The following is a 12,838-nucleotide window of genomic DNA, read 5'->3' as shown; positions in this document are numbered from 1 at the left end:
AGGCATTCGAAAGATGGTTTAAAAATCGGTACCAGTGACAGGAATGGTGAATACTTTCCTGGGTTAGAGAGCAGTGGAGCAGGCAGGATAAAACACTGCCAGTTCTTAGTTCTGCAGGTTTTCAGTATCAAATTATATTTTCCTGAAACGGATGATCTCTACCCTATGTGGTTTAACTGGTTCAGATTATGGAGAAACAAATACTTTCCTTGTTATAGATGCCACATGTTTTTCAGGCTGCGTTAGCTTTTACCAGTGAGGATATTCTTTGGCTTATATTTATTTAGCTTGTGGTAAACTCTAGGCCTTAGATTTCGTTACATGAATTCTTGTCAGATAAAGTGTGTTCCCTCATACTTATGTAATTGAGTTTTGAATATAAATTCAGGGCTTTTTTTAATCTTTGATGAACTTCGTAATCATTTCAGTTTGTTTTTGCAATGTATTAAAATAAAATCTGTGAATTCTGTCACTCAGGGTATTCATATCCCTTTAAGTTTTCTCCTGTCTGTAAATTTGATAAATATGTCATATATGTTTTTGTCTTTTATAAAAAATTTGAGAAATTTAGGAACGAAACAGCCCTGTGATCTGCGACCTCCTTCCTATTGCACAGTAATTTGCAATATAATTTGACACTTAACATTCTTGAGTATTTCATCAACTCCAGATTTGTATAACTGTCTTAATATTGAATTGCCATTTAGAACTTTTATCCAGCGTGTATGACAGAAGACTCAGCCGTGTCCTGCTGTAATCAGGTTTCATCATGCCTTCTTTATCTGTCTGCTCTGTTGTTCTGGCAGCCTGTTTAAATACTGCCTCCTGCCCCCAAAGGAAACGAAAAGGGTTTCTGCTTAACTTCTTTTCTTTATATGTGTACGGGGTCTTACGCTGAAAACCTTGCATTCCTGGGGTAACTTCAGTTTGATTATGCTTTTTTTTTTGAAGTTAATACAATGATGGATTTGGTTCACTATTTTATGTACGGTATTTTTAAAAATTTGTGTTTCATAAATGAGATTGGCCTATAATTTTTCATTCTCTTGTTATTGTTTGTTTTTTTCCATTTAGTTTTTTTCTGAGGTATAACTCATGTAAAGACAAGTCACAAATCTTCATATAGAGCTTGATGAATTTTTGCTTATGTTTTTCCCATGTGACTGCCACTTAGATTTAAGAAAAATAAAATTTTCCTAAAATTCAGAAAGTCCTTCCTAGTCAGTACTTTTGCTACCAAAGTTAACCATTGTTTCTGTGCATAAAATTCTACAATATGTACTCTTTGTATCGCCGTTCTGTTGTGTATGTAATAGAATCTCATTGTGGTTTTTATTTGTGATTCTATGTTGATGATTTATGTTTAGCACCATTTCATGTGCTTATTAGCCCTTGAGATGTCTTCTGTGATGTGTTCATTTAAATACTGCATTTTTCTTCTGTTGGGTTGCCTGTCTTTTTTAAAACGGAATTTTAGAAGTTCTTGATAAATTATATATACTAGTCCTGTATCAGATAACTTGTATTTCCAATTTCTTCTTCCAGACTCTGATTTGCCTTTTCACATGCTTAATGGTATCATTTGATAAACAGAAATTCTTAGCTTGAGTCCAATTTATTAAAAATTTTTATTTTAATTATTCTTTTTTGCTTGTGTATTTTGTAGAAATTTTTGCCCATCTCAGTGTTATGAAGGTATTTTCTAGAATATGTTTACTTTTATGTTTGGGACTATGAGCTGTTTAAAATTGATTTTTGTGTGTGATGTGAGATATGGGGATCAACATTTTTTTTATCCATGTAGAAATCTGAGTGGCCTGGTACATTTATTAAAATGACTGTCTTTTTTCCTGACTTAATTTCACTTGTGACTTTGTCTTGAGTCAGATGACCATATTCTGGCTGCTGTTTGAATTCTCTCATGTGTTCTTTTGATCCATTTTTCGGTTCTTGGGTAAATACTACGCTGTCTTGTTATTTTAATTTTATAGCAAATCTTGTTATCTGGTAGAGTAAGTATTCCAGCTTTGCTCTTCTTGGTCTTGGCACTTCTGTGTGCTTAGCATTTCCATATAAATCTTTAGAATTAGCTTGCCAATTTATACAGATAAATCAGTAGATAATTTTGAGGGTAACTGACACTTTGACAGTATTGTGCCTTCCAGTCTGTGCAGATCAGATGTGTATATGTATACATTCTGTTAATTTACATTTTCTTAAATTTTGAAAAATGTTTGTAGTTTTTAGTGTAGAAGTCTTTCATATATCTTACAGGGTGTATTCCTGGGTATTTGATGTTTTCTTCAATATTATTGCATAATTGTTTTAAAATTTTATTTCCTGGTTGTTTACTGCTAATATGTAGAAATGTAATTAATTTTTTGTGTATTTACTTCATACCCAGAGTCTTTGATATATTCTTTGGTTACCTGTAAGAGTTTTTAAATTCTTTTAGATTTTATATGTGCACAATCTTTTCTTTACTTTCCATATTGCTCTGGCTAGGCACTCTATAATGGTGTTGAATAGATGTGGTAATTGCATGCATCCTTGTTTTGTTCCTCATATTGGGGGAGGAACTTTAAATATTTCATCATTCAGTATAATGTTTCCTTTAGTTTCTTACTGAATAGTTTTTATTACATTAAGGATGTTCTTTTCTATTTTTAGTTGACTGATTTTTATTATTTCATGAATAGGGTTTGGGATTTTGTCAAATGTATTTACTGCCTTAGAGATGATTACATGATTATTTTCCCCCTTTTTTGTTAATATGATGAGCTGCTGACTTGTTTTCAGATGCTAAAATGGTCTTGCATTCCTGGGATAATCTGCCGGGTCATGGTGTTTATCTGATATGCTGTGCCTTGTGATTTTTCAAAATGTTGATCATACTTCAGATTTATTGAGTTTTCTGAACATGCTGATAATTTTCATGAAAGGGAAACTTTTTACCTATTATTTTTTTTCCAAAACGTTTTTCTTTTCCTCTTCTTAACCACCCGTCTGGTGGGGGGCGGCATTTTCCTCTCCTTTTTTTGCCTTTGGTTACACATATGCTAAATGGCTTGATACTGTCCCACATGTCACGTGACTGTTGGTTTTCCTGTCTTTTTCTCTTTACAAAGCACCAAAAACTAAAAACCAAGAAGTTTTTGGGTAGTTTTTACTTTCTGTTTCTTCAGGCTCACTGATCTTTTCTTCTGCCGTGTCTAGTATGCTCTTAGGTAGTTTTTGTTACAACTGTGTTTTTCACCAGTAGTAGTCCCACGGACTTTTTTGTTTTGTTTTGTTTTCGTTTGTTTCTTCATTATGTTTGTTTCCTTTTCCATACTTGAACATGTTGAGCATATTAACAGTGTTTGTGCATTTTTTCCCTGCTTGTTGCTCGTACTTTTGTTTCTAGGTCTGTTTCTAGTGAGTGAGCTCTTCTCGGTCACAGTGTTCGGGCCGGGTTTGTTAGGCTTCTCCTGTGTATGTGAGATTAGGAGCGGCAACTTATTTCAGGTTCATCTGTGTATACATATTTTCATTCACTTATAGTAGTTTTCTCCTTCCTGGGCGTTTTCCTTTAAGGTGCAGTCACAGGGAGCTTTGAAACGTGACACCTGATCCTCCTTCCCAGGGGTGCTGCTGCCCTCGGGTTGGCCTGTAGTCCTCCTCTGAGGTTGGGAAGTGCTTGCAGGTCTACAGTTTGGTTGAACATGGAGTTCGTCTTATATAATTTATTTCTCTTAAAGATCATATTGTATCTCATGTCTTTTCTGTATGGTTGAGCTTCAATGTTTAGAATGGTTTATACATTTTATCCAGCTTTTCTTTTTCTTAGTCTAGTCCTGACTGATGGCAAAAGTCTCTTGGGTGGTTCTGATGTCTGTGTTAACTAGTATCATAAAGTAAGTTAGAAGAGTCATCTTTTTTTTGTTCTTTTGAATCCTGCTCTTTCCTCATTCCTGATTGTTTTTACAGTTATCATGAACTATTCCAGACAAATGTAGAATGAGCTGAAGTTCCGTAACAATTTCTTGTGACATGTGGTAGTTCTATTGTTAGTTTTTTGAGAAACCTCCATACTGTTTTCCACAGTGGCTGCACCAATTTACATTCCCACCAACAGTGTACAAGGGTTCCCGTTTCTCCACATACTCACCAACATTTGTTTGTATTTTATTTGGGGGGGGGCAGGTAGTTAGGCTTACTTATTTATTTATGTTTAGAGGAGGTAGTGGGGACTGAACACAGGACCTTGTGTGTGCTAAGCATGCGCTCTACCACTTGAGCTATACCCTCCCCATGTATTCTTTTTGATAATAGCCATTCTAACAGGGGTGAGGTGATGTCTTACTGTGTTTGTTTTTTTTTTTTTTTTTAGTTGAAGCATATTCAGTTTACAGTGTTGTGTCAATTTCTGGTGTATAGCATAATGTTTAAGTTATACATATACATACATGTATTCATTTTCATACTACTTATGGTGGTTTTGATTTGAATTTCCCTGATGATTAGTGATGTTGAGCATGTTTTTATGTGCCTGTTGGCCATATGCATTTCTTGTTTGGAAAAATGTCTATTCAATTCATCTGCCCTTTTTTAATCGGGGTTTTTCTTTTTTTTCTTTTTTTTTTTTTTGATGTTGCATTTATGAGCTGTTTATATATATGGATACCAGCAATTCCACTCCTGGGTATATATGCGAAAAGAACAAAACATTAATTCAAAAAGGTACATGCGACTCAATGTTCATAGTGGCATTATTCACAATTGCCAGGATATGAAAGCAACTTAAGTGTCCATCGACAGATGAATGGATTAAGAAGATGTGGTGTATATATATGTACACAATGGAATACTACTCAGCTGTAAAAAAAAAAAGAATGAACTTTTGCAGTTTGCAACAACATGGATTGACTTGGAGGGCATTATGCTATTTTAGTTTGTGATGAGACACATAATATAATAGTTGACTTCAAAATTTGATTGTAAGAGAATACTCAAGTAAGTTATAATTTTAAGAACAGATTATTAAATCAGTATGTGTTTCTGTTGGTATGGAGTCAGCAGAACCCTTGAAATGAACTATAATCTGCTTTTTAAAATGTATTATACTAAAAGAATAGTCATAAATCTTTTTGTCTTTATTTTTTTTAAGGCAAGAGGAGCAGATGTTCCAGAAATTCCTGGAGACCTTAGTCTTAAGACATGTGGCAGTACAGCTAGTATGAAGGTTAAACATGTGAAAAAGTGAGTATAATTTTATAGCAGGTCTCAAATGAATTCCTATAAATGGAAATCAGTTCTTTACTTCTCTTAAAACTTTTATTTAAATTTCTTCCTCAACAAGCTCTTACTGTCTGTACATTCAATTATACTATTAAGCCTTAAATTATGACTCAACTATTAGCAGAGTAGGTCTGAAGATTACCTGCTTGTCTAAAAATAGTCTTTAATTTTGTTCTTGCAACAACTTCTATGCCATTGTCTATCAGGTTGCATTTATTCAACAGGAACAATCCAAGTATGTCTTTCTTGATGCCTTTAATACATGCTCTCATTCATTTAGAAAAATCGGTTTTGTTGAGTTATCAGATTGTTGTTTCTCAGTTTTGCCTTTGAGAAAGCCTGAAATGGAGTCAGTATTTGACTCTTAAGTGAAATATCTGAAGGTATCCGTTTCAGTTTTAAACAAAAAAACTGTCTTTTCCCCTGGTAAAGGGTTAGATAGCTATGTTTTCATTCTAAGTTGAGGAAAGACAAGGATAAAAATGTTCATTCTGCATCCAGACCCACCAATCCAGGACTGATGGGCTGCGACAACATTCACAGGTACAGTCTGGCTTTGGAGTCTGTGGTGGGAGTGCTGCCTCTGGTTCGCAGCTGGCTGTCCACAGCTACATAACAGTCACCAAACGCATACTCCTTCTGTGGCCATTGGCTTGGGTCAAGATTAGGAGAGTACTACAGTGATGCTTTTTATTTTATTTGTTTGGTTTTGGCCTGTGCACTGAATGTAATTTCCATATGACTCTGTGTATTTCTGAAAAGGTTTATGTGCGTATATGTGCTCACGCGCATGTGCTTATTAAATAGTGTTTTGCTTGTTGCATGACATCCTAAACCTGTTTTATTTTCTCCTCAGGCTTAGTAATTTTGATTATTCTAGTGCCTTGTATCTGATTTATTTCATGTACTTCAGGTTACCCTTCACTAAAGGTCACTTTCCGAAGATGGCTGAGTGTGCACATTTCCATTATGAGAACGTTGAGTTTGGCAGCATACAGGTATATTTGAAATATTTCCTACATCCTGAATTAAGACATCTGTATCTGTATCTGTATACCTGACAGGTGACACTTAGAAGTAGGTTTTTCTGTTGATGTCTTACTGGTTGGTGTGAAAACTTTTCTTCTCTTCTGCTGATTAGTACTTGATACCTGATGGCTCCTATTTCAAGTGGAGACAGTATAATAGAATCAGTATAAGTCTCAGAATTTCTCCCAGATTCCTAGACAGAGTTTGCCGTCGCTCTGTAGCATGAACCACCTGAGTTGTCACGTGACTCTCGTCACGCTGGGTTGAGTGGTGATGAGTAATCAGAGCTGGGGTGAGGGTGGACTAGGGTTAGGGAGACAAGTGTTAGTGTAGGTTTTTTTTTCCAGTATCTTCTATCGTGAAGTATATTGTGTTTGTACGTGTGTATGCATATAAAACACATACATTTATACGTATATATTATATACGTCTTTTAAAGTCTAGGTTAGGAGGTGGACATTTCCGGTGTCCCTCCTGTGTTGCCTTTGCCTTCCCTACCCCAGAGGTTACTTCTACCATCTCTTGTGTAATATTCATTACATTTTAAAAAATAATTTTACTATCTGTATGGTATTTAGGTTTACCTGTTTCTGAACTTTATTTAATTGGAATTAGTCTGATTTATTCAGCCAATATTTACTGAGCAGGCAGTTTTAGGTGCTCTGGCGATGTTAGTGAGCAGCTCCAGCAAAAATCAAAGACCTATTCTTACAGAGCATAGAAAAGGCCAGAAGATGAGAGCTATGGTGAGAACGTGGAACAGGTTTAAGTAGGATCAGGGCTACTGGCGGGGGCTGGGATGTCAGACCGGGCAGGCTTCTTCATTTAACACTGTGAAATTTACCCCGTAGAAGTAGTTACAGTTTGTAGTTGTAGTTACAGTTTGTTCATTTTGTTCACTGCTGTGTATTAATCCATAGCACACGTGTGTCACAGGTAATTTATCAGTTATTTCATTTGTTTGAAATTTGGCTTGTCAGGTTTTGACTGTTACAAACAGCCTCTCAGTGAACGTTGTTTTACACGAGTCCTGTGGCACAAATGCAGGAGTCCCTCAGGCATACGCCTCAGAGTGGAATTTCAGGGTTACAGTGGACCCACATGTTCTGCTTTACTAAGTAAACAAACTACTTTTTAAAGGGATTTACAAATTTACACTCCACAGGCAGTAAAATGAGAGCTGTTTTCTGCGTCCTTGCCAACTCCTGGTTGTGTGATACTTGTTAATTTTTACTAATTTGATGGGGATGCAGTTCTCTCTCACTGTATTTTAATTTGCAGTTTCCTAATTTCTAATGCAGTTGAGCATCTTTTCAGTTGTTTATTGTGCATCTGAGATTCCTGTTTTTTAAGTCTAAATCAAGCCTTTTGCTCAATTTGTTTTATAGATTTACTTGTATTTTTCTTATTCATTCATGGGAATGCTTTACATATTTTAGATGTTAGTCTTTTCTTGTTGCATCTAGTCCTTTATTTTTGTGTGTGAACTAAAAGCACTTTCTCCCAGGTTGTGGCATGTTTATTCACTCCTTTTTAATACATAGGCATTGTTTATTTTATTCGTTATGCAGTTGTATGTATGTACAAACCTTCTGGCTTGTAGGTTTTTAGTCATATTTAAGATGTGCTTCCTTGCTCTGAAGTTATGAAGATATTGTCCTTTTTTTTCCCTTTAAGTTTCCTAATTTTGACTTTAACGTTCAGGTTACTTGGAATTGATATTTATGTATAGTGTGAAAAGGAGTGATGTTAAAACTTCCGAACCCCTGCTGAGACACCAGTCAGAATGGATGTTAACCACAGCGCTGGAGCTGAGATCTGCTGCCTTCTCCTGCGCAGAGCATTGCCCTCTAGTAGTGTGTGCCATCGGTGGTACAGCAATTCAGTGTTTTAACACTGTGGCACCCACTGGTCTTTTTTGAAAGGAGTCCAATTTTATTATTATTTTAAAATATGACTATATTAGAGTTCTCTAGTGAAACAGAACAGGGGTGTGTGTGTGTGTGTGTGTGTGTGTGTGTAGAGAGAGATCGAGAGATTTTAAGGAATGGGCTTATGTGGTATTGTGGAGATTTAGTAAGTCAAGAATCTCCAGAGTAAGCTGAAGACCAAGAGGAGCGTAATGGTTGCAACTTGAGTACAAGGGCAGTCTGCTGGGAGAGTTCCCTCTTCTGCAGGGGAAGTCTGTCTTTCAAGACCTGCCACTGTTTGGAGGTTAATCTCTCCTCCCTCTCCCTTCTCCTGCACGTTATGGAGGGTAATCTACCTTACTCAGAGTCGACTGAATTAAACGTTAAATCTCATCTGAAAAATAACCTCACAGTAACATTTGGAATAATGTTTGACCAAAAGTTGACACATAAAATTAATTATCACAGTCTACCCTTTCTCATCTTGGCACTCCTTAAACCATACTTATCTCCAAATAAAGACAATAACAAGGTCCTATTTCTGCCTAACATGGCCAGCTATTGTTTACACAACTAAAGACACTGGATCTTTACCCGGAAGAGGATGCAAAGTCCTTCAGTAATGTTTACTCTTGATATTCCATAACTAGAAGACTGTGATGTAAAGTTAACAATACTTAAATATAATGATGTAAATCTTATATTAGTAAGGCGATAGAGAGGAGGAAACAAGATATTTGCTACCGGTATACACACACACTCACACAGTGAAACGTATTCATAACAAAATAAGGAGGAATACTCATGACAGTTATAGCTCTTGACTCTGTAAATGGTCATATGGCTGTAGGTGGTGTACCGTTGCCTTCACCACTGCTCATTCTGCATTTGCCTTTGCCCTCAGCCAGAACCTCAGCTGGTTGTGGTTCTTCACCTGGTGAGGTGACCCAAACCTTCATTTTGGGTCTGGCCATTAATAGTCCTTCCTGAATTGGGTTCTTGTTATTTTCTACTGAGTTTAATGACAGGGTTTGGTGATACCAGGAGACACCCGAAGAGATCCCCTACATTCTGGACGTAATCTTCCTTACTTCTGTTGTTGAGAAGCTGTCCATTTTCCCTCTGGAAGTCAGGATCAGCCACACGAGCCAGCACTGTAATTCCCTTCTTTGCCTGGTAGTTTAGAGGCGTAAGGAGCCTGTAGTGGCTGAGCAGCAGTCTTAACTTCCAGCACCGTGAATCATTGTTGTTTCTTCTGGTGAAAGCATTCCTCCCTTTGCAACTAAGACCTCTAGGCCAGGAGAGCACATAGTCCTGGAGACAGAAAGCAACAGTGTTGCTAGTGAGTCACTGTGAGTAATATAGAGTGGTGCCACTCCCATCTCCACCCCTTGATTCCTCGTTGTCCAATCTGATTAAAGATGCTAATGACTCCATATCAGATAGTGAAGAGAGCATGGGGAGTCCATGGCACGAAGGGGCAATGGAGGTTATGCATAATCTCGCCGTTAGGTACTTAGAATTAAACCCTTAGACAACATTCTGGGTGACCATATATATTGTATCTTTGAACATTTTTATCAAACTAATGAGTACAATACGATTTTCATTTCCCTAATGATTGGTGATGTTCAGCATCTTCTCAGGTACTTCTGTCCATTTGTGTATCTTCTTTGGAGAAGTGTCTCTTCAAGTCCTTTCCCCATTTTTGAATTGGGTTACTTAGTGTTTTGATGTTGTTGAGTTTTAGGAATTCAGATCATGTCACTTTTCCAAAACCCTCCATTTCTCCTCTTTTTCAAAGTAAAAGTCAAATTCTTTCAAATTTCCTACATGGATTTACAAGATCTACCCTTAAGTGCTCTGCCCGCATCTCTTACCCCTCCTCTCCTACGACATAGTGTTCCAGCCGCGGTTACCTCTGCTCTTCCCCCAGATACGGGCTCCCTCCTCAGGACCACTGGACTTTCTGTTTCCTCTGCTTGGAAAGTTCTCCCTGGATATCCACATAACTTGCTACCTTCCCTTTTTAAAGTGCTTGAGCAAATGTTGTCTTCTCAGGGTATACTTTTTCTATGTAAGATGGCACCTCTTGGTCACCAGTATTCGCCACCTCTCTTCCATAAGTAATTTTTCGCTGTAACATTTATCACCATCTGGCGTGCTAAATATTTTATCATTATTTCTTCTTTTTTTTCCACCTCAGCATCTGAGTACAACAGTGCCTGACACATAAAAATCACTCAGTGAATATTTGTTGAATGAATGGATGAATGAACTTATGTTTGAAGAAGAGATAAAATTTACTTTAAAAATGCTTTTTAAAATATTTTGGGTTTTTTTTGACATTTAAATTTGCTCTTATGTGGTAAGAATATATATGTCTTATGAGTGTACATTTACTTACTTATTTTTGTAAAATATCAAATGATATTTTATGACAGCTACAAATGGAAGTGAAAATTCCATTTATGCTCTTTCTTTTATTAACTATTATGAGTCTGTCTAGAATTTTTCCATGTATTTATAAAATATATGTAGCAGTATCTCTAGATAGAGCTGTAGCTATAACTATCTACTTAACTATATCCTTTAAAAATATAGATGAAATTCTATACATACTGTCTTGAAAATTGCTTTTTTACTTGCAAGTGTATCTTAGGTATATTTTTTTATTTTAGTAATTGGATTTACCTTACTCATTTTCATAGCTACATAATATTTCATTTTATTATTATACCATAATTTATTTAATTATTTCCCTATTGATGGGTATTCCAGGTTTTATTGATGTGAATATGCCCATTAAATAAAATCCTGTAAGAGGATTCGCTGAGTCAAAGGGTATGTACACTTAAAACGCTGACAGTTGTTGCTAAGTTTTATTTTTGAAGTATGCCAGTTTATGCAGTGGTTAATGGTAGTATCTTTTCCTCCCAGTGACAAGCATTGTTGATTTTGTAATTTTTGCCCGTAGGATAGGTGCAGTATGTCCTCTTCTTGTTGTAATCTGTATTTCTCTAGTTATGAGGGGTGTTGTACATGATTTTATGCTTATAATTTATATTTGTCTTTCTATACATTGCTTATTATATCCTTTTTCTGTTTTTTAAAGAGATGATGCTGATGATTGAATAGTTTCTCGGTCTTCTTAGTTGTGCTCTGGCAGAGGACTAGACAGAACAGACTGATGAGTGTGGGAGTAGATACCCAGGTGTATCACACTTAATGTGTGATAAAGGTTAGCATTTTTGGATCCATGTGGGAAGCCAGTACCTGTTGGTCATCTCACCATCCACTAGAACAATAAGCTGAATCTGTGCCTACAGGGACCTAATGCTTTAGATTCTCTGCCCCCCAGCTTAGAGATGGATGTCTGAGAGGTGAGGTGACTTGCCAAGGGTCACATAGATGGTAAATAGTAGAGCTAGGATTTGAAGCCCGGCAGTCTGTTTCTGAAGTACCCACCCTTAGCCATTCCAGTTTCTGATAATATTGTTCTCCTAGTCACCTCCAGGTAGACCTGTGTGTTGTGCATCACATTTAAATAGTCATACAGTTCTTTCAAATCCATCCTTCTTTTCTATTTCTGTCCCTTATTTGAAATCTTCATCTCTGGTTTTGGCTCTACCAGTTTTTGAACGTGCCTGTGTTTCAATAACTTGGCCTAAAGTACAGCTTCAGAAATTTAAACCTCTGTGTGAAACCTTTCTAGACCTTCCACTACACAAGGTCCTGGCATTCAAGATGTTGCATATAAGCTTCCAGCACACCCTTCATTCTTTTATTCACTCTTTTATCTTACTTTTATCCAACTATTCATTTACTGAACACGTCACGATCTTTCCTTTGTTTTAACCTTTCTTCTTATCAAGAATCTTGTATATCTTTCAAGGTGTATGTCACATCTAATCAGCTTTTGTGATCCACTTCTCTTTCTACCTCCCGTCCCCAGTGGATGAGTTGGTTTCTGAATCATAACACATTGTATTTTTTCATATTGATATAAGTCACATGAAATTTACCTTTTTTAATTGAGGTAAATTCACATAACGTAGATTCACCATCTTACCCATTTTTAAGTACACAGTTCAGTGGCTTTCACCACATTCAGAATGTTCAGTCATTTATCACTGTTAAATTCCAGAACGTTTTCATTACCCCCAAAAGAAACGTCATAACTTTTTAGCAGTCATTCCGTTTCCCTTCTTTCCGAGCCTTGGCAACCACTAATTTGCTTTCTGTCTCTATAGATTTGTCTGTTCTTGACATTTCACATAAATATAATCGTATACTGTGTTGTCTTTTGTGTTGGTGTCTTTTCCTTAGTGTAGTATTTTCAAGGCTCATCCATATTGTAGCATTTATCAGTACTTCATTCCTCTTTATGGGTGAATAATAATCCATTGTGTGGGCATACTACATTTTGGTAACCATTCTTTAGTTTGTGGTCATTTGAATGTTTCCACTTTTTGGCTCTTATGAATAATGCTACTATAAATAATCATGTATGATTTTTTGTGTGAACATGTGTTTTTGATTCTCTTGGTTTTATATGTCTTTTTGAATATAGCACCCTGGTGGGCGTGACTAGATAGGCATGTGCTTTTTGGCTAGTT

The 12,838-nt window shown here is 36.4% G+C and overlaps 1 protein-coding gene across 6 annotated transcripts in view; it reads left to right on the top strand.

Moving 5' to 3' along the window:
* The window catches only part of ARHGAP32 (Rho GTPase activating protein 32), a 174,088-nt gene that overhangs the window by 76,583 nt on the left and 84,667 nt on the right, over positions 1 to 12,838 (top strand). For 4 of the 6 annotated variants that reach the window (XM_074357073.1, XM_074357075.1, XM_074357074.1 and 1 more), the window contains 3 exons: positions 5,150 to 5,241; positions 5,782 to 5,823; positions 6,194 to 6,278. In XM_074357073.1, coding sequence (XP_074213174.1) covers positions 5,150 to 5,241; positions 5,782 to 5,823; positions 6,194 to 6,278 — 219 coding nt within the window. Of the gene's footprint in view, positions 1 to 5,149; positions 5,242 to 5,781; positions 5,824 to 6,193; positions 6,279 to 12,838 lie in introns of those variants that run through there. The other 2 variants (XM_074357072.1, XM_074357076.1) reach the window with 2 other exon arrangements.

The sequence above is a fragment of the Camelus bactrianus genome, chromosome 33 (genome assembly GCF_048773025.1).
Source record: "Camelus bactrianus isolate YW-2024 breed Bactrian camel chromosome 33, ASM4877302v1, whole genome shotgun sequence".
In the NCBI taxonomy this organism is placed as follows: domain Eukaryota; kingdom Metazoa; phylum Chordata; class Mammalia; order Artiodactyla; family Camelidae; genus Camelus; species Camelus bactrianus.
The sequence above is the reverse complement of the archived record's forward strand: the minus strand, read 5'-3'. Positions and strand labels throughout refer to the sequence as shown.